The sequence below is a fragment of the Equus asinus genome, chromosome X, assembly GCF_041296235.1.
Source record: "Equus asinus isolate D_3611 breed Donkey chromosome X, EquAss-T2T_v2, whole genome shotgun sequence".
NCBI lineage: Eukaryota > Metazoa > Chordata > Mammalia > Perissodactyla > Equidae > Equus > Equus asinus.
In genome coordinates this window covers 101,464,245-101,488,123 of record NC_091820.1, presented here as the reverse complement: position 1 = coordinate 101,488,123, position 23,879 = coordinate 101,464,245, and the positions used below count along the sequence as shown (strand labels likewise).

Sequence of the window (23,879 nt, the reverse complement as noted above, 5' to 3'; positions counted from 1 at the left end):
GTCTTTATACACGTGCTGAATACATTCTTCCAGTTTATCACCAGCCTTTTAATTTATGGGTTATTTTTTTCATAAAGAGGTTTGTAATTTTGTTGTTATCAAATCTTTCATTCTTTTCCTTTGGGTTTTTATGCATGCTTATAAATGCCTGCCCCATATTTTCTTCTAAATCATCATGTTTTAAAGAAAAAGAAATAACTCCTCAGTATAAATGAGTTTTATTTTTAGCATCAAGTTTATTAATTACAAAAATAATACATGCACATGGTAAAAACATCAAGTAGAACAGAGGGCTATAGATGAAAATGAAAAGTTCCTTTCCTCTTCTCCCACTGCCCCTGCTTGCCAAATTCCACTTGCCAGAGGTAACTGTTGTTAGCAATTTCTTGTATATATCCTTCCTTCCATACATATACTGGACACATACAGACACATGCATATTTAGCCTTTTGCACACAAATAGGATACACACACACACATACACACACACAGAGCTTTGAAATTTTTAATTTAACATTATATCTTTGAGCTCTTAATGTGACTGAGTATTATCACGTGTTTACCAGACTGAAAGAGAGACCAGGGCAGTCAGAGAACATGGTAGGGGAAGTGCACAGGAAAAGGCATATTCAAAAGCCAACACTTAGCACAAAAACTGGCACATAATAAATGCTCAATAAATAAGTGTTAAATAACTAAGGGGAAAGAAGAACTTGAGAAAACTGGAAACAAACTGCGATCTTGACCATTCTTCTCAGGCCAGACCTGGTCTCCTGACTGAGAGTACCATCTCCCAGGGCAGTGGGGAACAATACATGATGATGGATAAGGTCACGGAGCAGCTGGTCCTCTCGCTTGCAATAACTTCCCACTGTGTGTCTCTTCTCCCACTAGATTCACTGCCTTCAGCACACTCATTTAGTTCAAACACACAGTTCACACTGACTACACAGCACGAAAATCTGGGAGCTCCAAGACTACACAGCTGAGTGATATTACAGGTCCACACTCATACAAACAGCTACCATTAATCGGTACCTACTGTGGGGTAGGCACCATGTTGTGAACAACAGCCCTGAAAGGTTAATGTCAATTTATGTCCATTTTATAGACGAGAAAATTAAGGCTCCAAGAAACCAAGTGACTTATTCAGGGTCACACTGCTAGTCAAGTAGCTTCCAGAGACAACTGTACACCTTAATCAGGACAGCCGACTCTTCTATCGACCCCACACCACATTCGCTCCTATTTCACAGACTTTGTGCTATATTCCTTGCCTGGCATTCCCTCTCTCCACTTGTCTCATCTGGTGTTCTGTGGAGGCCAGGCAGAGACAGAAACATGGGGTCGTGCAGGATCCACGCCAGACTCTGCTATATGCTGTCAGGGATGAGGAGTGAGTCAGTCAGAGGAGCCCGTGAACAAGAACACACACGTGAGGGAGGTGTTACAAGTTCAGAGAGGGAGTTGAGCCTGGGAACTGGAGAGCACCCTCAGGAGCCTGGGATACGGATACCCAGCTAAGAAACTCTAATGCAAACATTTCTCTCTCCCAAGGCGCTTTTGGTGAGCTCCTCACAAACACAGCCGTGGCTTACAGTCTTACAGACACGGGCCAGTATATCTCCCCCTACTTCAATCCTACTCATTCTCAAGGCCCACCTCAAGTCTCACTTTCCCTATTAATCCAGCTCATTCCTCTCTCTTTTGTGAATTACAGTTTTACTTAAAATCAGCACCATAAGATATATAACAAGTGTTTGTATACCCTCTTGTCCTTTAATCACTTCAAGTATCTTTTGTTCCCAGTAATTTTATTGAGATCATAATGGTTTATAACATTGTGTAATTTCAGGTGTAGATTATTATTTATGAATTTCTGAATAGACTTCATTGTGCTCACCACTAGTAGTCTTAATTTTTGTCCATCACCATACATATGTGCCTCTTTATCCTTTTCACACTCCCCAACCCCCTTCCCCTCCGATAACCACTAATCTGTTCTCTTTATCCATGTATTTTCTATCTTCCAAACACAAGTGAAATCATGCAGTATTCCTCTTTCTCTGTCTGGCTTATTTCGCTTAACATCATATCCTCAAGGTCCATCTATGTTGTTGCAAATGGAACAATTATGTCTTTTTTATGGCTGAGTAGTATTCCAGTGTGTGCGTGTATGTGCGTGTGTGTGCGTGTGTGTGTTTGTGTATACATGACATCATCTTTATCCATTCATCGGTAGAAGGGCACTTGGGTTGCTTCCATGTCTTGGCTTTTGTGAATAATGCTGCAATGAACATAGAAGTGCATAAATCTCTTTGGGTCATTGATTTCAAGTTCTTTGGATAAATACCCAGTAGTGGGATAGCTGGATAGCACAGTATTTCTATTTTTAATTTTCTGAGAAATCTCCATACTGTTTTCCATAGTGGCTGCACCAGTTTGCAATCCCACCAGCAGTGTATGAGGGTTCCCTTTTCCCCACATCTTCTCCAACATTTGCTGTTTTTGTCTTGGTAATTATAGCCATTCTAACTGGTGTAAGGTGATATCTCAACATAGTTTTGATATGCTTTTCCCTAATAATTAGTGATGTTGAACATCATTTCATGTGTCTACCGGCCATCTGTGTATCTTCTTTGGAAAAATATCTGTTCATGTCCTCTGCCCATTTTTGACCGGGTTGTTTGTTTTTTTGTTGTTGAGTTGTATGAGTTGTTTGTATAGTTTGGAGATTAACTCCTTGTTGGATAAATGATTTGCAAATATTTTCTCCCAGTTGGTGGGTTGTCTTTTTGTTTTGTTCATGGTTTCCTTTGCTTTGCAGATACTTTTTAGTCTGATGTAGTCCAATTAGTTAACTTTTTCATCTGATGTAGTCCCATTAGTTAACCTTTTCTTTTGTTTCCCTTGCCTGAGTAGATATGGTATTTGAAAAGATGCTGCTAAGACCAGTGTCAAAGAGTGTACTGTCTATATTTTCTTCTAGGAGTTTTATGGTTTCAGGTCTTACATTCAAGTCTTGAGTCCACTTAAAGAAAGAAGATACTCAAAATGGATTAAAGTATCTTGTTTCTTTAAGTGGACTCATTCACATGTCCTTTTTCTATTGTTTCCCTGCCTGGTCTGGGTATTGGGAGACCTGGCTGGATTCCAGTCCCAACTGTCCCACTAATGAGCTTTGTGACCTGGAGCTAGTCACCACCTCTCTGAGCCTCATCTTCCCATCTTCCAGGGTTTTTGTGAAGACACAGTCAACATTATAACACAATATAAGAATGCAAGGTATTATTGCTGAAGACATTTGAACTAAGGTGTTTCTGCCTTTTACATCCTACTTAGTGGATGGATCTATATAAGAAATAGCAATCATTGCTGCTTGTTTCACACTAGTGTCCTCAGCAAAGGTTAACAGGTTTAGAACAAGAATACTATCAAAGATGGTGCCAGATGGGGGGGGTCTATGTGCAGCTGATTCGGGGGCTCTCCTTGGAAACTACCAGGTGATTCCAGGCTTGCTTATTTTTAAAGCTTCCATCTTTCTGAGTGTTTCTTCATGTAAATGATCCGTGTCAATGCTATGAAAAATGAAAAGAATCTTGTGTCAAGTTAAGCCAGCAGACGCCATCAGAAGCTTTCCTATTATCAAGGAAAAGATTCCCATTCACACTTGCTCCATGGCACCACTCACTTACTTCACCCACTTGGCTGTCTATCATCTCCTTCCTCAGCCTTAGCTCCTTTCCTTGGGTCTCAAAAGAGAAAACACTTAACTTCCTCCTGGATTTTCACTTCTGTCCCTCCCTGCCTTTGTCTAAGGCCCTGCTCCAGTAATCCCTCAGTCCCCGCTCCTGTAAGTATAACCTCTCCCTCTCCTCTCTCTGGGCTCCTTTCTCTCAGCCTACAAATGTGTCTATCCTAAAATAAGGCAAAAAAGAAAAAGAACAACTCCCTCCTTCCTGCAGTCCCACAATTCCCCCCAGCTATGACCCCATATTGCTTCTCCTTTTCACAAACTTCTTGAAAAAGTAGTCTCCACTCCTTCTCCACTTCCTTTTCTCCCATCTCTTCAAGTCACTGCAATCTGGTTTCCGGCCCCACCACACCACTAAAATGGCCCTGGACAAGGTCATCTATGGCCTTCTAATTGCAAAATCCCATGGACACTTTGCAGTACTCATCCTTTTGGACCTCACTGCTACACTTGGTACTGTTGAGCACTTACTCTTCCTTCCTTGAAACTCACTTTTCCCATAGTTTCCAGGACATCTTTCTTTCTTGGTTTTCTCCAAGGATTTTCCTTTCCATATCTGCCTCTTAAAAATTGGTATTGCCCAGGGCCAATTACCCAGAGATGTTCTTCAGAGGTTCTCTTCTGACTCTCCCTAGAAGATCTCATCCATTGTCATGGCTTCAGCTATCATCTCCAGGGCACATTCCTACATCCAACTGCCTACCTACTAGAAAACTTCCTACAGTGTCCCACAGGCACTTCAAACTCCACATGCATGTCTCCGATTAAAACCCACTGACTACAAAAGAAGGTCCAGCTCTTTCAAGTATGTAGTGAAGTACAGTTTTGAGTTTTAAATGGATAGAAGCTAATCTTTATCTAGCAAAGTGAAATGAGTAGCCCTGCTAGTTATGCAATTGTAGGGTAAGTACACATTTAATGCCATGGAAGGGTAACAAGACCTTTAGAATTTTCTGAGTGACTTAGCAAAAGCTGTCTTACCTCCTCATATGTAGAGGTCACTTCTGAGGAATGAGTGGGCCAACAGCTTAGGAAGCCAAGAGGTCTTCTGAGAGCTAAGATACCGGTTACTCTCAACCCCATCTTTCCAAATTTAGAATTAGGAACATGTATCAGGGTGAGCTAGGAGGTTTTCTCCAGGGTCCAGTGCCTGGGAAAGGCACCAAGGCCCCTAAAACAAAATTATCTTGACGAAAGAAGGTTTAAGTGGGGCCCCTGACTCAACTCAGGGGCTTACACCTTTGTGGGCAAGGGAGAGTTTCACACATATATACCTGTGGATGATTCAAGGAGCTCCTCTAGACCCAACCACCCTGATATATACGGTACTTTAAAAAGCGATGGCTGCACACTTGGCTGTGGACCAAGGTATCTGTGCCTCAGAGCCCAAGCATAATGGTACTGCAGGGCTGGGAGGGATCCAGACCAGCCAGGGCATCACCAACCAGCCACCAAGCTTCTGTGGGACTGGGCAGGAGCAGTTCTCAGGATCGGTCCCATGTGGCAGTGAGAAACAGCAGCAGCAGCGGACTGATTCTCCAACCAGCTTTGTAAGCAAAACTGGCTCCATCTTTGGGACCAGTTTAGAAAGGGAAGGAGAGACCTCAAAATGCACTGCTACTAGAGTATGTGAGGGAAAGAGAATGATGACTGAATTTGTCCCCAGAATTCTGTTAATAGGTCTTAGTAATCACACATGGCATACAAGGCCTTGCCTACCCCCTCAGGCTCATTTTTTGACACATTCTACTTTGTACTCTATGCTCCAGCAATAGCAAACTTCCTGGAGATTGCCCACCTCTATCCCCATCAAGTACCATAAACTGTGCTGCTTATTGTCTGGCTAACTTTGCTCATGCTGTCTCCTGAGTCTGGACTACCCTTCTTCATCTTTACCCTCATTTCCCCTGGCTATAGTCCTGAGACTCAACTCAGGTGGCTCTTTCTCCAAAGAAGCTTTCCCTGACACTCTTGGGCTGGGCGAGTTGTCTCCTGCCATGATTACCTGATTGCATTCATCAGTTTACGTGCCTGTCTATACTACTAGGCCCACTGGCCCTGAAGAACACAGACCGTGTCTCGTGTCTTATTCATTCCTGTCTCCTAGCACCTGGTACATCTGCCTAGCACATAGCAGATACTCAGCAAGTGCTTGTGGAATGAATGAAGGTAAGCTTTGTCACTCTGAGGCCACAACCTCTTCTTTACCCTTGGCCTTCTGAATGTCTAGACACCTAATCTTTATTGAACATATCATTAACTGTCTCCTTGCCTTGCCCCTAGATGCCCTAAATTACGAACTAGTCTGCTATATGTATTTACTATATACAGAGCACTGAGCTGGGAAGTTTACAAGGAAAAATACAATGAGGAATAAGATTCAGATTCCACACTCAAGCAGTTCTTAGAAAATAACCTTCTTCCTCCCCTCTTTCCAATTTGCAGAGAAGATGCCTCCTTTATAGGAGGCTTTCCTGGATTTACCCTCCTCTAGCCCACCACCACTTTAAATGATCCATAGTTTCCTCTCATCTTACCTCAGTAAGTATATATTTCTTTTGATTTCAGTGTTGTTTGTCTTATGTACACTCTAACATTCAAAATTTATTTGAGCTCAGTGAATGGTGTCTATTCTGTGCGTGTGTGTGTCCTTTATTTTGTATTCTGAACTATTATTGCACACTGCTATCAACCTGTCAATTGACAAGTTATAAGGGTTTGAAGGTTGGCCTGAAAACACAATGGAAGCACACTGTTTAAAAGATAAAGCAAGAGAAACAGAAAATGGTGCAACAATTTACCAAAGAAACCCCAAAAGACAAATAATCCCATGGCATCACCAACAAAATAATTTCTCCTTGCTGTCATTTAGGACCTCTGCTGAAGCATACACACTATAAAGTGCTACCACATTAAATTACTCTACATTTAAAGAAACATTGGGATTGATCATTGAGTTTATTTCAATCTGTTGACAATATAGACTCCAGGCACCTCTTTCTGAGAAAGACACCATGGAGGTCCCTAAAGCCCTGAAGCTTATAATGTTGTGAATAATTCCCTCTTCCTGGGCAGTAATCAACACACTCTCAGGCTTTTGAAACTAACAGACTTCACTTTGCTAGTAGAGAACCAGCTTCTGTTTCAGCAAGACTTGTAAACAGGCTTTTATGCTGTTTTCATTTATGCTTAAGTCCATCAAACTGGCTTTGGAATGTGGAATTTTTGTACTCAGCTTTTATTTCCCATCATGTGTTCCAGTTCTGAACACCAGAAATGAATGCCCATTTGGCCACCGGTTAGCTGCCAACAAGCATAGTTGTATCCTAATCAAGAATTACTTTGTGTGTCATGTCAGCCTGCTGAGCTGGTAGACAGACATTGACCAGGAACGGACAAGACCTCCACTTTCTGTAATTGCATCATTACAGCTTCATCCCCTTGAGTCTTGAAGACTCTCAAAATGTAAACATTAAGCCCTCTAGCAGGTATTAGAAGAGAAAAGGGAAAGGGTCTAACATTAATGGAATACCTCCTACGTGCCAAGAATTGTACTAGGTACATTTGTAATTAACATCTCACTTCATTTAACCTCCGTGCTAACACCAGGTAGTCAGGTACTGGTATTAGCTTCATTTTACAGACAAGGATACTAAAGTTCAGGGAGGTTAAGTAAGCATGGTCATGTAGCTAGTAGATGCTAGACTTAGTGTTTAAGGCAGACGTAGCAGAATCTAGTTCTGGCACTCTTTTTCCCGCACCAAGCTGCTTCACTTAGCAGGGAGATCCAGCACCACCTGTTCCCTGCCTCTCTCCCTGCCTGTGTCCAAGGAGGAGGCCTACTGGCAACTTCACTTACTTGGCCTACGCATGACCTGCCCTCAGCTTTTCTTTTCTTTTCTCAATGCAATGGGCTATGATCAAACCCAAGATGCCTGTCCTGACCCCTCCCTCTCACTTCCTCCACCACAGTAACTTACTAGAACTCCTGAAGTTTACATATTGGATGAATCAGTGCGTCACACAGCATTTGCACTCCAAAGTCCTTGAAGTCATTTCCACTTAAGTCTAGCAATGTTAGGTTCTCATTTCTGTTGAGGACAGATGCGAGGGCTCCAGAGCATGCATCTGTGAGATGACATTGTGCTAACCTACGGGGGATTGGGGATTCAAGAAATAAATCAGTTTTACCCCAAGTTCCACAATTACCCTCCATTTCATATACAGACTGGAATAAGAGTCCAATGGCCAAGGAGTCCCTGTGCACTTACCACAAGGTCTGTAGTTTGCAGGAGGGCTGTTTTAGCCCTTCACATAGCACCTGCATGCCCTCGTCCCCTAAGGCGTTGTCACTAAGGTCAAGGACTCTCAGCTGTTCATTAGTGTAGAGTGCATTGCACAAATCCTGACAGCACTCTCCAGTCAGGTTACAGGTCCACAATCTGCCAGAAAGTAAGGGAGAGAAGGCTGACATCATTTCATCTGCACTGGGTCACTTTAAGAACTGTGTTTGCCCACTAAAAAAAACACGTTAGAAAATCAGAGTATCATGTAAAAAAAAATAATCCCTTCGACCAGGGCCAAGCAGAGATTGTGGAGAGGGGAAAATTTATTCCCCCTAAATTATTTGGCTCTTCATTTATTGCTTCCCTGGAGATTCAATCACCAGGCCAAAAAATACTCATTTAATTTTGGGAGTTGCTGAAACATCAGGAAATTCTGCCTTTGGCTATAGTCCATGATACTTACGCCAGATCCTTTAACTGACAGTCAGGCTGTTTTAATCCTTCACACAGCAATTTCAGTCCCAAATCTTCAATTTTGTTATTAATTAGAAGCAGCCTTGTCAAGCTCCAGGTGGAGCGCAGGACTTGGGCGAGGGACTCACAACAAGCTGCAGAGAGGGAACATTCGGACAGCCTGGAGGGATGGGGACATCAAGGTGGCTGTTAACCACGGAAGCAGGGAGTCCCACTGAACTTCAAATGCCAAAGCCCATGAGAAGGACTAAGACAAGCAGACACTTACACAAGATTCTCAATTATACCCTTGGTATGCCGCAGACCTTCACAGAGATGCTGTACTCCTGTGTCCCCCAGGGCATTGGCAAACACAATCAGCTCTTTTAAAGTCTGACTCACTTGCAAAAAAGAAGAGAGCTCCACACAGCTAGCATCCGTGAGGTGACATGTGCTCAAGCTACCCAGAGAAAAAGAAGAAAAATGAGCCACTGCTGCATTTAGCTTCCTAGGAATGTTTTCCCAGCCTCCTCACTTAGCTAAGTCCTAGCCATCCTTCACATTTCAGTTCCTGGTCCACCTCCTTCACAGAGTCTCCTTCTGAGGTCTCCAACCCACAGCAACCTCCTCCCTTTCGCAGGGCTCATCTGACATTTCTAAATGATTCCACAGTGTTGGGCACTTGATTACACGTTGAACTGTGTCGCTTTCCAATTGTTTTACATCTGTGTGTCCTTAAGGAAAGCCTTGTCACTTGTAGTTCTTCTGCTAACTCCACTCACATCTAGTTGAGTGCATGGTAGGTAATCTTTACAGAGTTAAAATGTAATTAGTGTCATTCCTGTAAACACACAAGACCATAGTATACTGGAAAGAGCATGAGATGTGGAGAGTCACATCCTGACTATACTACCTTTTAGCAATGTGACCTTGGACAAGTCACTTATCCCCCTGATCCTCAGTTTCCTCATCTGTACAATGGGGATAAGAAAACCCACCTTATATGGTTATTGTAAGGAGTAAATTAGGTGAAATAACTTCTGGTAAGCACCAACATAGATCCTGGCACACAGTAGGCATTCAACAAGTTTAATAGTCATAAGATGATAGCAGATAGTTCTAAGAAACTTACTCTAGTTTCTCCACTTTACAGTTGGAATGTCTGAGACCCTCACAAAGATACTTCACCCCTGTATCCCCCAGGGGATTTTCACTCAGGTCCAACTCAGTAAGGCGTGGATTGCAAATAAGAACAGAGGCAAGATACTTGCAAACAGCCTCTGAGCTTTCGGGGAGAATGCTATCACACAACCTGGAGAGAAAGAAAGACCAACAGAGATAGAATTGGCTGCTTTATCATCCTACTCAACCCCTACTTGCAATACTTTATGAGCAGAGAAAATAAAGGCCCATCCATACAAAACCCCTAACCTTGAGTACGTCACAGCCAACATTTCCCATGTAAGGGACTTGTACATTGCTCCCACAACACTGTGTCCCCAAGTGGGAACTCAATAAATGGTGACTGCCCAAGAAAAGAAAAGGGTTGGGAGGAAATATCAAGATGACCTAATCTCATTTTAATTCCCTGCATAAATTTAGCACTCTATCTCATGTCTTCTTGCAAATCCCAGGGGGAAAATGCTATAATAATCATTAATAAATTTTACAGTCAAAAGCTCTTTCCTTCCCTCTTATCTGAAAGTCCAGGATTCATTAATTTGCCATCCTTAGAGAGACCCAGCCCATCACCATCATCCACATAATATTCCTTCTTTGGCACAAGAGAGTAGTTTTTACTGACCTTCGTGCCTTCTCAGTCTTTGTTTCTCCATGTTAAGTAGCCCAATTCCGTGAACAATTTCCCATCAACTTTTTCTTTCGTCACTTTTAAGAATGTCTATGATATATACTACAAACTTTGAGTTCTCAATTTTCTCTTGTGTTACCAGGCTTTAAAGTCAGTCTTGAAGAGGGCTCATAAAGACATGTATCTATATCTCCCCAATTTAGAAATTTTAAATAGAGGCATTTTCCCCAAAAAATGAGCTTTAAAGTGGATTTTAGAAAGTTTTAATGCCAAAGGGGCTTCACTTCAGAAAATCACACATACATATTGTGATGGTTAATTTTATGTATCAAACTGGTTAGGTCATAGTATCCAGATATTTGGTCAAACATTATTATACATGTTTCTGTGAAGGTACTTTTTCGATGAGATTAACATTTAAATCAGTAGACACTGAATAAAGTAAATTACCCTCCATAATGTGGGTGAGCCTCATTGAATCAGTTGAAAGCTTTAATAGAAAAAGATGTGGGGCCGCCCCATGGCCAAGTGGTTAAGTTCGCGCACTCCACTTCAGCGGACCAGGGTTTCGCTGGTTTGAATCCTGGGCGCGAACATGGCACCACTCAACAGGCCATGCTGAGGCGGCATCCCACATGCCACAAATGGAAGGACCCACAACTAAAGCTACACAACTATGTACAGGGGGGCTTTGGGAGAAGAAGGAAAAATAAAATCTTAAAAAAAAAAAAAAAGAAAGAAAAGAAAAAGATTGACCTCCCCAGAAGAAGAGGGAATTCTGCTGGCAGACTGCATTTTGGACTTGAACTGCAACATTGGCTCTTTCCTGTGTCTCCAGCCTGCCAGCCTACCCTAAAGATTTTGAACTTGACAGCTGTCATAGTCCATGTGAGTCAACTCTTTAAAATAAATCTCTCTATATATTCATACTCACCTTATTGGTTCTGTTTCTCTCAAGAACCCTGACTAATACATATATGATAGTCATTACCATGGACTTTGAAGTCAGACACATCTGGCTTTCAAATTGTGCCTTTGCCAAGTTATTTAGTCTTATGACCTTGGATCTCTATTTCCTTATCTGCGAAAATGAGGATAATAATCTGAACTTCTCAGAACTGTTGTGTGAATTAAAGGAAATCATGTATACAAAGCACTCAGCACAATGTTTAGCACAAAGTAATTGCTCAATAAGTGTGGGTTATTATTATTGTCATTGATGTTATTGCCACTTACAACGAAAATTCTCTCCCTAAACTTGTTACATAGGAACAGTTTTAGGGACTGCCACTTTTATTCATCCTCTCCTTGACTCCTTGAAATCTTTTGATCACATAACATCCATCTTGAGTTGCGTATTTTTAAAATTTTTCCTACAGTATGGAACAATTTTAATAGTTACAACTTACTTGAGCTTCTGTAATTTGCAGTTTGGATCTTTCAAGCCTTCACAGAGAAATTTAAAAGCTGAAGTTTCCAGTTTGGTTTCACTCACTTCCAGTTCAGTGAGCCACTGACTGGTGCTGAGAACAGCTGCTAGCGCCTCACAAGAAGCGGGAGAGATAAGGCATCGGTACAACCTTCAGAGAACAGAAGAATAACCTCATTACGTTATTCAGGCTCTTCCCCCACACAAACAGCAATTGACAAAAACTGATACGAACACAGACAAATTCTCCTTCTAGCAGTTACCTCAATGTCTGTAAGATACAGTTTGAGTGTTTTAATCCTTGACACAGAAGCTTCACTCCTGAATCTTCCAGGGTATTTTTTACAAACTCCAAATTTGTCAGACACTGGTTGGTTTCAAACACTAAGGAGAGGTCCCTACCACAAGAAGCTGTGAGGCGGCAGAAAATCAGTCTGTGTGGAGAAAAAGTCATTTCAGAGAGGAAAGAAAATAAGACTCTTTAAAGGTACCTGTTTGCACCTTACTGATGTAATGAATTCTTTCCATTCATTCAACAGTTAATCTGTTGGGTGCTTCCCACTGTGCGAGATGCTGAAAACACAGAAATAATTAAGACCCAGATCTGCCCTCAAGGAATTCCCAGTTAATGGGGGAAAAAGTTAGGAAATCATAAGTGATGATACAGTGTGAAAAGCACTGCACAAGTGGTATGCACAAGGCATCCTGGGGACACAGAAGGTGGCAGAATTCAGCCTAGCTTTGGATGAGGTTTGGAGGATCAGGAAATACTTATGAGGAAGAAATGCTTGCGTGCTTTTGTGAAGGGGAACTGCAATTGAACAGGAGTTAGGTGGATGAGGAGAATGGCAGTGGGAGAGCGGGAGGAGCTGAGGGGCAATCTGGTCATGGAGCAGCCTGTGCAAAGGCCAGGAGGCAAGAGAGAAGATGCTTTGTTTGAAAAACTGCCAATCATCTGCTATGGCCTATTTTAACAGCCTGGAAGGCTCTATATCAAACTAGTAACAGTGATATCTTCTAGGTTGGGGAAAGAGTGGGATTATAGGGAGACGTTTACTTTCTAGGTATCAAAAGATTACTTACAATAATCAAAAGCTATCAAAAAAATACTTTTTTTTAAATTTTGAAAAACATAAAGCATGCTTATTATAAATAATTTTTACAATAGAGAAAAATATAAAGAATAAAGTTTCTTTTTAAGTATTCCTACCATCCAAAGACAACCACTATTAAAATTTTGGTATATAACTTTCCAGATTTTTTTTTTTAAAGATTGGCACCTGAGGTAACAACTGTTGCCAATCTTCTTTTTATTTGTTCTTTCTTTTTTTTCTCTTCTCCCCCCCAAAGCCCCTCAGTACAGAGTTGTATATTCTAGTCGTGAGTGCCTCTGGTTGTGGCATGTGGGACGCCGCCTCAACGTGGCCTGATGAGCGATGCCATGTCCACGCCCAGGATCCAAACCAGTGAAACCTTGGGCGGACAAAGTGGAGCGCGTAAACTTAACCACTCGGCCACGGGGCCGGCCCCTTAACTTTCCAGATTTTTAATACATGCATACGTGTAGAGTTATATGTTCTTTGTAACAAACAAAATCATATAAAGATGTATTTTTAAAAGATAAAAACTTTGTCCCAACCGCCCCTCCAATTCCACCTCCCAGACATAACCAATGTTAAGAGTCTGGTGTATATCTTCCCACTTCTTTCTCCAAGATCACAGAAACACATGCAAACACACACACAGAGGATTTGCTTGTACATTTTACAAAAATGGGACCATGGAAAACATTATGTCAACTTTACATGCACTTTGTCATTCAGGCCCATAGTTAGAAACAGATTCAATTATAGCACAAGGTCACATAGTAAGTGGCAGGGTAGGGCTCAGCCTAAGGTCTGTCTGGTTTATTCTGTAGGCTTCAGAAAGCCAGCGGAGGTTTAAAGAGACATGGTCAGATCCCTCTGATGACAGGGTAGGGCAGAAGACAGATCTGATGTCAGAGGGTTGCAGTGGTCCAGGGAAGAAATGGGGGAGGAGGGGGCTGGATTAGCATTGTGGGGGAGGGGGTGTAAGTTGACGGATTAGAGACACGTTTTAGGAGTGGAAATGGCCAGGATTTATGACCATTTAGGGTGACTACAGTGCTCAGTCCTGGGCCAATGGAGAATGAGGCTGTTCTCTGGCTCCACCCTCTTCCTCCAGGGGGTACCTGAGGCCAGTGAGGACTTGGGGCTGTTTCCTGTTCTAGAATATCCCATCTCTTGGAAAACCATTATGGGGGGGTACTTTTTGTACTTGATTACAAGTGCTTCATGTTCTTGATTCTAAGCCTTTTCTGACCACCCCTGTTTCTTCCCATGGAGGGATCTTATTTTCGCATCTGCCAGCACTAGCACCCCCCATCCCCCCTCATTGTCTTTCCTCAGAGCCCTTGGAGGAAAAGAGAGATGCCTCTCTCTTTTCTCTTTGGGCACAGTAGGCAGGCATGTTTGGCCTGTACCTCCTCTGGCCCCCAGCTGGAGAGGTGAGACCTGATGGGAGGTGTCCTATAGTGCGGCAAGGCAGTTAGGGGGTCTTTACGTGGGTTTGGGTGAGGGAGGGCAAGGGGAAGGGAGGAGATCAAGTGGGAAGGGAGGGGACATCCCCACAGGGCCAGTCAAGCCCCTTAGCCCCTCAGCAGCCACGGCCTTGAAACCCGACGACCCCGGTGGTGGGTTCCAGCATGGCAAGGTGGTGGCCTTCATCAATGAGAAGATAGCCAGGCATGCAAAAGGCCCTGAGTTCTACCTTGAGAATATATCCCTGTCCTGGGAAGAGACGGAAGACAAGCTCAGGGCCATCCTGGAGGACAGCGCAGTGCCCAGCAAGGTCAAAGAGGCCTGTGCCTGGGGCAGCCTGGCCCTGGGCCTGCACTTCACCTGCAGGCAGGGCCGGTTTCATGGGCACAGAGTGCAGTGGCTGCAGGACTTCGCCAAACTACATAAGTCAGACGCACAAGCCTTGGCCTCAGATGTGAAGAAGCTCACAGTGCAGCAGATGGAGAACAAGGAGACAGCCTTCCAGCTGCTGCGGCAGACTTACGCCAACCTGGCAGAGATGCAGAAAGAGCGGGACCTTCTAAGGTGGAAGCTCCTTCAGGCCCTAGGATTCCCCAGACTTGCTCCCTGCCCTGTCTCCCCGCCACACCCCCTGCCCCCCTTTCCATCCTCAGAACAGGTCTGAACCTTGTCCACTTCTCTCCAAGAGCTGGGGTCTCCCCGGGAGCAGGTAGAAGGAGGAGCAAGTGAGAAGGGAGAGGAGGGTGGCCGCTGCTTCTACTGCCACCGCTGCTGGCGTTGCAGGAGGAGGAGGAAGACAGGAGAAGGATGCGGAGGGGGAAGAGGCCGCAAAGGAGCTGGGTGGAGGCCTCCTGCAGGTTCTTGGAGCTGTGGAGCAGAAATAATTACCCCTCTGGCAGGCAGAGGGAGGGAGCTCTCAGGTCTGTGGAAACAGCCATGTTTTATTTCTCTGAGACCCTGAAGCCCGGGTCCAGTCTCCCCGGCACCCCTTCCTGTGCAGCTCCCGGCCTCATTCACATACCCCTTCTCATGCCCCTTACTCCCCTTCCCAGAGTCAGCCACAGCATCCCCACCAGCAGCAATGTTCACAGCAGGGGCTCCATCTCAGACGGCTCCCCACTGGGGGCCTAGTGTTACCTTAGGGTCTAATGGGGCTCAGGGTATAGACCTTCAATCCCAAAGACACAGGAGAGACTTCGATCCCCATCATCAGAGAAGACCTCCAGTATTTCACAGGCCCGAGGATTGGGACTGCCCTTGGTGTAAGGCCGTAAATTTTTCACAGAGGGAGATTTGCTTCCGCTGCGGGAGGGGAATCTAGCTACAAAACCCTTGAATTCAAAAATGTGAAACAGAACAGAAAAATATCCCAAAGGGAAATCAATTTTCAGAGGCAGGGGAAGAGGTAGGGGAGGGTTTGGGGGGAATGGGTGGGTGGATGGATGGGGCAACTGGGTTGTGAGAGAAGTGGGAAGTGGGATGGGAGGTGGGGTGTGAGGTGGCCACTGGGGAGGTTATAGATTAGGGGGCTGGCAGGAGAGAGATGTAGAGACATGTTTGATGACTCCCTTTGCGTTCCAGAGCATTGGCGTTCCACACCCCAGAAGTGCTGCAGCTTCTATTTGTGTCTCTCTCCCCCAGCCCCGGTATCTGGTGGACCTGGGCAACTATGTATACAACGAACCACTCCCTCCCCAACCTAGGCTATAGATGATCGGAGCAGGAGTGGGCATTTGACCCATCCTGAGCAAAACAGATTCTCACACTAGACAATCTGAACAGAGAGGCAGATGCCAAAGTCAGGATGGTGTTGGGAAATGAAACAATGGGTCACTTGGAGTTGGGGCCAAGGTCAGAGCCATGGATGCCAAGGCCTGACCCTGGCTGTGGGGGAGCAGAACTGGGTGCTTTACAGAGGCCAAGTGTCTCTTAGAGGATGACATTATGAGGTCCCAGGGAACACACAGGCACAGAGAAGTAGAAAGGAGTTGATCCTGTGACCCCAGAGATGGAAAGAGTGGCAGCCCGGCCACTTTTCCACTTTCTGCAATTGTGCTTTGTGAAAAGCTACTTTACACAGATCCCCTTTTCTTGAAGCTAAGTTGAGCGGGTTCCTGTTCTGGGCAACCAGGTTATTTCCAAGACAGAAACTGACACAATAAGAGCAGTTGCAAACCACAGGCCATCAAAGAAAATGTTGGACCTGGCTGGGGAGGTCCTCAGGGAGTGCCAGGTAGTGGGGATTCCTGGATCCCCAGAGTCTCCAGGAATGAACTAGACAGGAAGCTCTTTCATGTTCTCAGCAAGTTATATCACAAGAAACAATCAAAACAGGCCTGGGGCAAACCAGGCTTACACCACAGCAGAGATGTGCCACCTCTAAGGGAATCCCTCAGGGCTGCATACAGAGGATGCCAGCACCAGCTGCAGGTGAGGACTGCTATGGCTGTTCAGCCCCATGACAGGAGAAGCCTCCCCAATGCCCAGTGATCAGAACTGGGGACAGTCAGATCTGATCAAGGAACTCACGCCACAGCCAAGGAGGTGAGTCAGCAACTGACGGTGCCTAAGGGTGGGCTGGGCTAGACCACAGACCAAAGCATGGTGCCATCCTGAGGGATTCTCTCCCCCAGCCCACCACCAGGACAATAGTAGGAGCGGAGTCTGGCTAGAAAGCCCTCAGTGGATTCAGAAATGTGGAATAGAACATATCCCAACGGGATATCAATTTCCAGAGGGAGGGGGTAAACTGGGAAAGGGGTAGTGGGGAGGATGGTCTGCATCTCCCCCTCTGATGACGATAAGATGTCTTGAGAGGGGCTAAATGTGTGGTTTATCCTGCAGGTGGCAGGATGGTGAGGATTCACACCTGGACCAGACTGAGATAACTAGAGGAGCCCTGGACATCGCCTGGAGACTGTGGACTTAGGGACTGAAGTTGTCATGGCCCTGGGATATCTCTGCAGCGGCTGGATGTGACCTTGGGCTGTCTCCTGTTGGGGCAGGTGTGGAGGTGTGGACAGACATCAGGATGGTTGCCATTGCCCAAAAGCCCCTACCCCCACCCCGACCTTCTGTCCTCATTCACTCTCCAGTGCTTTGTCTGAGGGACACACCGGCAAGATCCCTAACCTGCACTTGTCAGAAGTGTTCTTGGGCTCATTTCTACAGTTCTAGAGCCAGGTTTCCCAAACCCAGCACTCTTGACACTTGAGGTTGGATAATTGTTGCAGGGGGCTGTCCAGTACACTGTAGGACGTTCAGCAGAACCCTGGCCTCTAGTAGAGGCCAGGAGCACATCACCCCCTAACTGTGACAACCAAAATTATCTCCAGATATTGTCACATGCCCACTGGAGAGCAAAATCGTCCCTGATTTGGAACCATGGAGGCAATGAGGCATGTAGCGGTAGTCAGAACAGAGGGAAGAGAGTTGCAAGGGGAGTGTGCTCAGCAGTGCCCGGGGCTGCAGGGGGGCCCCTAAGATAGGAGGTGAAAAGTGCCCACTGGGTCTGGCGTTCACTTTCGATCTTTGAGCAGGTCTGGGTACAGGAGGGGCAGAAGGCAAACTGCAAGGATTGAGGATGTGCACTCAGTGAGGGAGGCTTTCCTTCAAGGACTTCTGGCTGCGGAGGGAAGGAGTGAGGTGGGATACATGGCTGAGAGAGGGTTCTTTTGAATATGGGAGAAACTTGAGCCATGAGGAAGGAGATAGCTGAAGAAAGCTTGAAAACGCAAGAAATATGTAAAAGAATGAGGTAGATCCTGCAGACTGTACTGGAGGCACGTCCATGGTACTGTTCAATGAAAAAAAAACACGACAGGGCCAATTTTGTTTTTTTGTGAAACAAAACCCCAAAAAGTTCTATAAATGCGTATATATATGCTATGTATATTATAGATTTATGTGTGCTTTACGTTACAGATTTATGTTTGAATAAGCATAGAAAAAGGTCTGGAAAGATATTCAGCAAAAAAGGTATTACCTAGGGAGGGTGGGATCAAAGTCAGAATAGGAAATAGGAGTTGGCGATGTGGAGGTATGGGGTGGGATGGGGTACAGGGCAGTAGGGTGGAAGGCTTTTATATCTTTACATACTTCTGTGCTTCATAAAGTGAAACAATTAAGTGCTCACAAAAATACAAAAATAAAAGGCAGTGAATTTACTGGGTTGGGCGGGTTTGGAAAGGCCACCTCTTCCTCTGGGACTAGAAGGAAAGAGAACAGACACTGATCTGTATGTTGAGGGGGTGGGAAACCAACGGGGTTCATGCCTGTGTGTTCGTGATGTGGACGGACAAGCAGACAAGACACCTGAGAGTGAGCAAGGACCGAAGGTCAGGGTGGGAGTGGGGGCTTCTGAGCAACGGCACTATGGGGAATAACTGAGGGAGATGGAGGTGGGGAATGGAGGGAGAGAAAAGGATCATCCAGCTGCATGGACTGGGATAGAACCCAACTGAAAGAAAACCAACCAGGAGGACTGTGGAATTCTGGAAGGAAAAGGAAGGAGGTTAGGTCCAGCAGGGACACCAGACACAAATCTCTTAGGTGTTACAGCCTGCCACCCATTTACTACAGCAAAAACAGCACCTACAAAAGGGGAAGAGGCAGGAGGGGCTGGCAGGGATCTGTGCCTGACTCCCTACCCCTTCTAGGCTCATAGCACATCTTTTCATTTGCTTTTTCGCTATAGAAAACAGAGCACTAGTTATACTTTTTCTTCAGGTGCGATCGTCTGGGAGTACAATTTCTAGCAACCCAGTCTTTACCTGCAAAGATCTAAGAGTTTAAAGCAAAGTTCAACTTACTTCAGGTCTCTGATTTTACAATCTGGATTACGCAGTACTTGGCAGAGCAAGTGTAGCCGAGACACTGGCAAATTGCACAGCTGGAAGGACCTAAAAGAGGTGAGAAAGCAAAAATAATTTAAAACAAAATAATTAAAAACAAAATTTTAAGCCAAAGTCTTATTTTGGCTTTTGTTACCATACTAGTACTAACCTACCTCTTCCAAAAACCTTAGGAGGTATTACTCCATTTTGAAAATAAGGAAATAAAAGTTCCCCCCAAATTAAATAATTTGCTCAAGGTCACATAGGTAGGAAGAGAACGGAGGTCAGTATTCAGGTCTATCTGACTCCAAAGCCAAAGCCACTGTTACTGTGTGCCAGGCATCAAGGTAAGCACTTTAAATACACAAATTATCTTATCTGGTCCTTAATTCAACGAAAGGTATTGTAGTCACTATTTTGCAGATGCTCAGAGAGGTCAAGTGACTTGCCCGAGCTATCTTTACAATATAACTGATTCTTGGTCATCAGTACGAATAGAAAAATTAATGACCGTAACTGAGAACTAGGAAAGTTCAATAGTAAACTCCCACTTAGTCAACATGCTTAGGAAAGGAGTATTTGGGGTTAAATTTTGAAGAGAATTTAAGCCCTCCAATAAAGGCAGTACGGTTAGGGGTATGAACTCCATCTAAGGTTGATTTTCTGGAAATCCAGAATGAACTAGAAGCCGCTTTTTGTTTCCATCAGTGTTTAAAAATCTCTCAATGTATTTGCCCATTATTTAACTTTATAATATACAGTTGGACTGAAGGTATCATGAATTCCTCAAGGCACTATAGCCAAGGTCCTTCATAATTCTGAGTCCATGTAACCTCTCCTACTCCTTTCCTTCTAGTCCCAAACACAAACACTTGCTGTACCTCCTTTCTTCTCCCCACTTTCCTCAAACACACATAGCTCACGCTCATTTCTACCTCTATGCTACTGCCCACTGAGGAAATACAACTATCAGATAAAAGACTCAGGTTAAATCACTCCCCAAGTAGTGCTCACTTGTGCTTCTGCTCACTCTTGTCTCCTTCTCAAGGTCCACTACCCCTCAGCTGGCCCTACAACTAAAGGAGAGGTAACTGTCCATCTTAAACTGAGTACCGAGAACAGACTTACAACCACTGGCATTTTCTAGATAACACAGGCATAAGCTTTTTTGGCTGCTTTAGTCAGTAAGTCAGGAGAACTGTATTTTATAGTGCACAGAGTCCATATTATTATATACGTGGTTTACCTAAGCCTCTTTGAACTCCAGCTGTGGACACTCTGTGCAGGTGCAAGTCTCATGGAAAGAGCCCAGGCTTTACAGCAATAAATACAGGAGTGCAGCTCTGCCCCTTACTAACCTGGAGCTCTTGGAGGCCTCAGTGATGAAGTATACGCAGAGGAGAGTGACAACCAATTCAATGCTAAGTTTGCAAGCTTTTCCAGAATAGTCATCAACATCAAAATAGCAAAGTCCCCAATGATAATCTTGATGACTTATGTGCTCATAACACTTTATAATTACAAAGCGCATTCACAGAGTGACAATGAAGACTAATAGATACACACACACACACTCATACACACACACTTACAGAGGCTAGCCCAGGGCCTGGCACATAGTAAGTGCTCAAAATGTTAGCTTTCCCTCAGTGTCTACCTACGACAGTGTTCAATATGCGATAGATATTCAATAAATCATTATTGTGTTGATTGACATAAAATACGGAAAACAGAGATGTTCCTTTTTATTTATAGACAATGCTAGAAATGATCATGTGCCTGAATACTTAAAATAAACAGTAAAGTCCATTGTTTCTGAAGGCCAAAACACAGGAGAAAAGACATTACTATACTTACTGATTAAGTGTCAAAGCTGGTGGCATGAATGCTGAGGCTCGCTCTTCCTCCTCAAATCCAAGTAGATGCTGGCACTTCAGAGTCACTGACAGGTGACTGTGACTACTTTTTACACAGAACGACATAGCCAGAATGTCCATTTTTGTATAGGTAGGTTGAAGCAGTATAATTGAATTTAAATCACCAATTATCCTTTTTGCATATTCTTCTTCCTGAATCTCATACAAGCAGTGAAACAAGTCCATTGGCTCAATCTGTAGCCTAGAAGATTTATCCTTTATTTCTTTCTCAGTCCACTTCAATAACTCCTCTCGAAGTCCTGGAGAGACTTTTCTGCCAAAAGTAGTTTCCAAAGCCTTCCCCTTTCCTTTATGTAAGAGGCCAAACAAGAACTGTATCGTTAATGACGAAAACCCTTTTCCATATTGTTGGAATATTTCTTGCCACGTTTTCCCCACTTGATCAAAAAACATCCAGCTGCTGTCATTCTTCAGGGCATAGAACACAGCAGTCAAGAACTCTTGGAAACTGAAGTGAAGGAAAGTGTAGACATTGACACCTCCTTCAGCTTTTTTCAAAAAGTGATTGAGAAAAGTGCAGTTGGTATCATACACTCCTATCCCATGTCTTCTGAGGTCGCTGACTTCAAATAGGACCTGCTGGTTCTGCAGTCCCTTTGCAGCCAAAGAGCAAAGGCCCCACAGGCAACTTTGTCCCTTCCACACGGAGACGCCTGTAAGGGTTTTGAGGCACTTGGAAAAGTAGAACAGATACACATCAGTCATGGTCTGAAGTGACCTCATGAGAGTCCTGTCATCATCTCCCTGTGACTGCAGGACACTGCAGATCATCCAGGAGATGATGGGAAGAGAAGACATAATGTCAAGGCCCTCATTTTCTCGTAGATCATAAAAGACTCTCATTGCTGTATTAGCACCCAAAAACTGACTCAAGAAATATGCTCTCTTTTCAGCATCTGTAAACCACAGGATCTCTGCCTGGATAGGTTGTTTTAACAGAGAGTGGAGTTTCTTCATGGTCGTAGGTCGGGCGGTTATCAGGAGGGATGATTCGGGGAACAGCTTTTTCCTCACAAAACTACATAAGAGGGTCTCTACTGGCTTCCTTTCCTGGGGGTTAGCACTAAGATCCTCTTCCTGGTCACCTACAGTGTGCTGAAGCTCAGGAAATCCATCAAGAATAAACAGAAGCTTCTCTGGATACATAAGAGTAACGTCCAGGATGGGTCCGTTTATATCTTGAAAAGTGTTAGTGATCAGGTCAGCAGCACTAAGGTTAGCAATATGGCTTATTTCTCTGCAGTTTACATAAATGAGATAGTCAAACCTGCCTGGAGTGACCGTTCCCGCTGCCCAGTCAAACATGAACTTGTGCACCACAGCTGTTTTCCCAGTCCCCGCACATCCCTGAAGCACCACAGTTCGGGATGAGCTGGAGCCCTCTTCATCGGGATCAAAGACATGTTCCATCTCAATAAAATTATCTTGTTGAGGAATTCCACAGGATGCCTCTTCTGATATACAGTGCTCTTTTACAACAAGCAGTCGCGACTCTATATGCTTGCCATGGTGATAACATTTATCGACTCCTATTTTTAGGTATTTTTCTTTTAGATGTTTTCTAAATACTTCCCGGTAATCTAATGAGGTGACACCAAAAGTTAGTAACCACAGAATCCTAAGCAACAAACAACTATAACTAATACTACCATCTTCACTTGGATGTCTCACTTACAGGTCTAAACCTGAGCTCTTGATTTCTACGCCACTGCTCCCTCCCCAAAAAAAACTCTCCCCAAGCATTTCATTTCAGTTAAGTGGTGCCACCCAGTTGCTGAAAAAAATATTAGGAGTTATTCTTTATTTCTTTTTTCCCTTGAATCCTTCACATCCCATCAATTAGCAAGGCCTAACATTTAAACCTCCAAAATAAGTTTCCAATCCACTTATTTATCACTAGGTCCTCAAATACTACCCAAGTACAAGGCACTATCAGCTCTTCCCTGGACTGCTGAAATCACCTCCTACTCATCTACTCTTGCCCATCTATGGCTCCTCTCCACACAGCAGCCCATGTGATCTAAAAATATCAACTACATCATGTCACTGCCCTGCCCAAAACCTTTCAAGAGCTCTTCATTGCATTTGGTATAAAATCCAGATCTTTACCTTATCCTACAAAGTATGCCACAATCTGGGCCCTACCTATCTCCCCTCCCAGCCTCATTTTATATCACCATCCTTCTCAGTCCCTACACTAAAGCCACAATGGCCTACTTTTAGTTTATCACAAATACCATGCTCTTTCCCACTCCAGGCCTTTCCACTAGCTATTCTCTCTGCCTGGAACACTCTTCCTCCTGCTATTCCCATGGAGCGCTCCTTCTCATCCTTCAGATCTCAACTTAGAAATTACTTTCTAGAAGAGGACTTGCCTGACCACCCAATTTAAAGCATATCCTCTCTACTATTCCCTTTCCCAGCACTCTGTTTTCCCTGCATAGCACTTCACTTATCAAAGTTTATAATTGCCTTGTTTATTTTTTCATTTTCTGTCTTTCCCATTAAACAATAATCTACATGAAGGCAGGGACCTTGTCTATCTTCTTCCCCATAGTACCCTAAGTACCCAAAATGGTGCCTGGCACATAGTAGACACTCAATAAATATTTATTGAATATGGCTATAAATGCTTTTGAATTAAAAACAAGTCATTTATTATTACCTATTCTGTGCCAGATACTGTGCTAGGCCCCTTGCATACGTTTCTGATTTAACTCTCACATTAATCCCATGAAGTAGGTATTACCCACATTTTACAGTTGAGGAAATTGACACTCATAAGCAGGGTCATAAGTTCATGGGTAGGCAATC

The 23,879-nt window shown here is 44.1% G+C and overlaps 2 protein-coding genes across 2 annotated transcripts in view; one reads left to right on the top strand and one right to left on the bottom strand.

Annotated features, from left to right (window-relative positions):
* Nucleotides 1-216: 216 nt before the first annotated feature.
* LOC106839719 (NACHT, LRR and PYD domains-containing protein 12-like) overlaps nucleotides 217-23,879 on the bottom strand; it is a 39,333-nt gene continuing 15,670 nt past the window's right edge. Inside the window, exons 4-13 of the mRNA XM_044763792.2 lie at nucleotides 20,986-22,645; nucleotides 19,105-19,194; nucleotides 11,996-12,166; nucleotides 11,713-11,883; nucleotides 9,626-9,805; nucleotides 8,783-8,953; nucleotides 8,504-8,674; nucleotides 8,026-8,196; nucleotides 7,735-7,905; nucleotides 217-3,578 (exon numbers count right to left, since the gene is read on the bottom strand). Coding sequence (XP_044619727.1) covers nucleotides 3,497-3,578; nucleotides 7,735-7,905; nucleotides 8,026-8,196; nucleotides 8,504-8,674; nucleotides 8,783-8,953; nucleotides 9,626-9,805; nucleotides 11,713-11,883; nucleotides 11,996-12,166; nucleotides 19,105-19,194; nucleotides 20,986-22,645 — 3,038 coding nt within the window. The 3' untranslated portion in view covers nucleotides 217-3,496. The remainder of the gene's footprint in view (nucleotides 3,579-7,734; nucleotides 7,906-8,025; nucleotides 8,197-8,503; nucleotides 8,675-8,782; nucleotides 8,954-9,625; nucleotides 9,806-11,712; nucleotides 11,884-11,995; nucleotides 12,167-19,104; nucleotides 19,195-20,985; nucleotides 22,646-23,879) is intronic.
* Nucleotides 12,578-15,629, top strand: TEX13B (testis expressed 13B). The gene is given in 5 exon segments (XM_070502892.1): nucleotides 12,578-12,639; nucleotides 14,288-14,951; nucleotides 15,007-15,189; nucleotides 15,191-15,415; nucleotides 15,417-15,629. Coding segments are annotated over 5 exon segments (1,347 nt in total).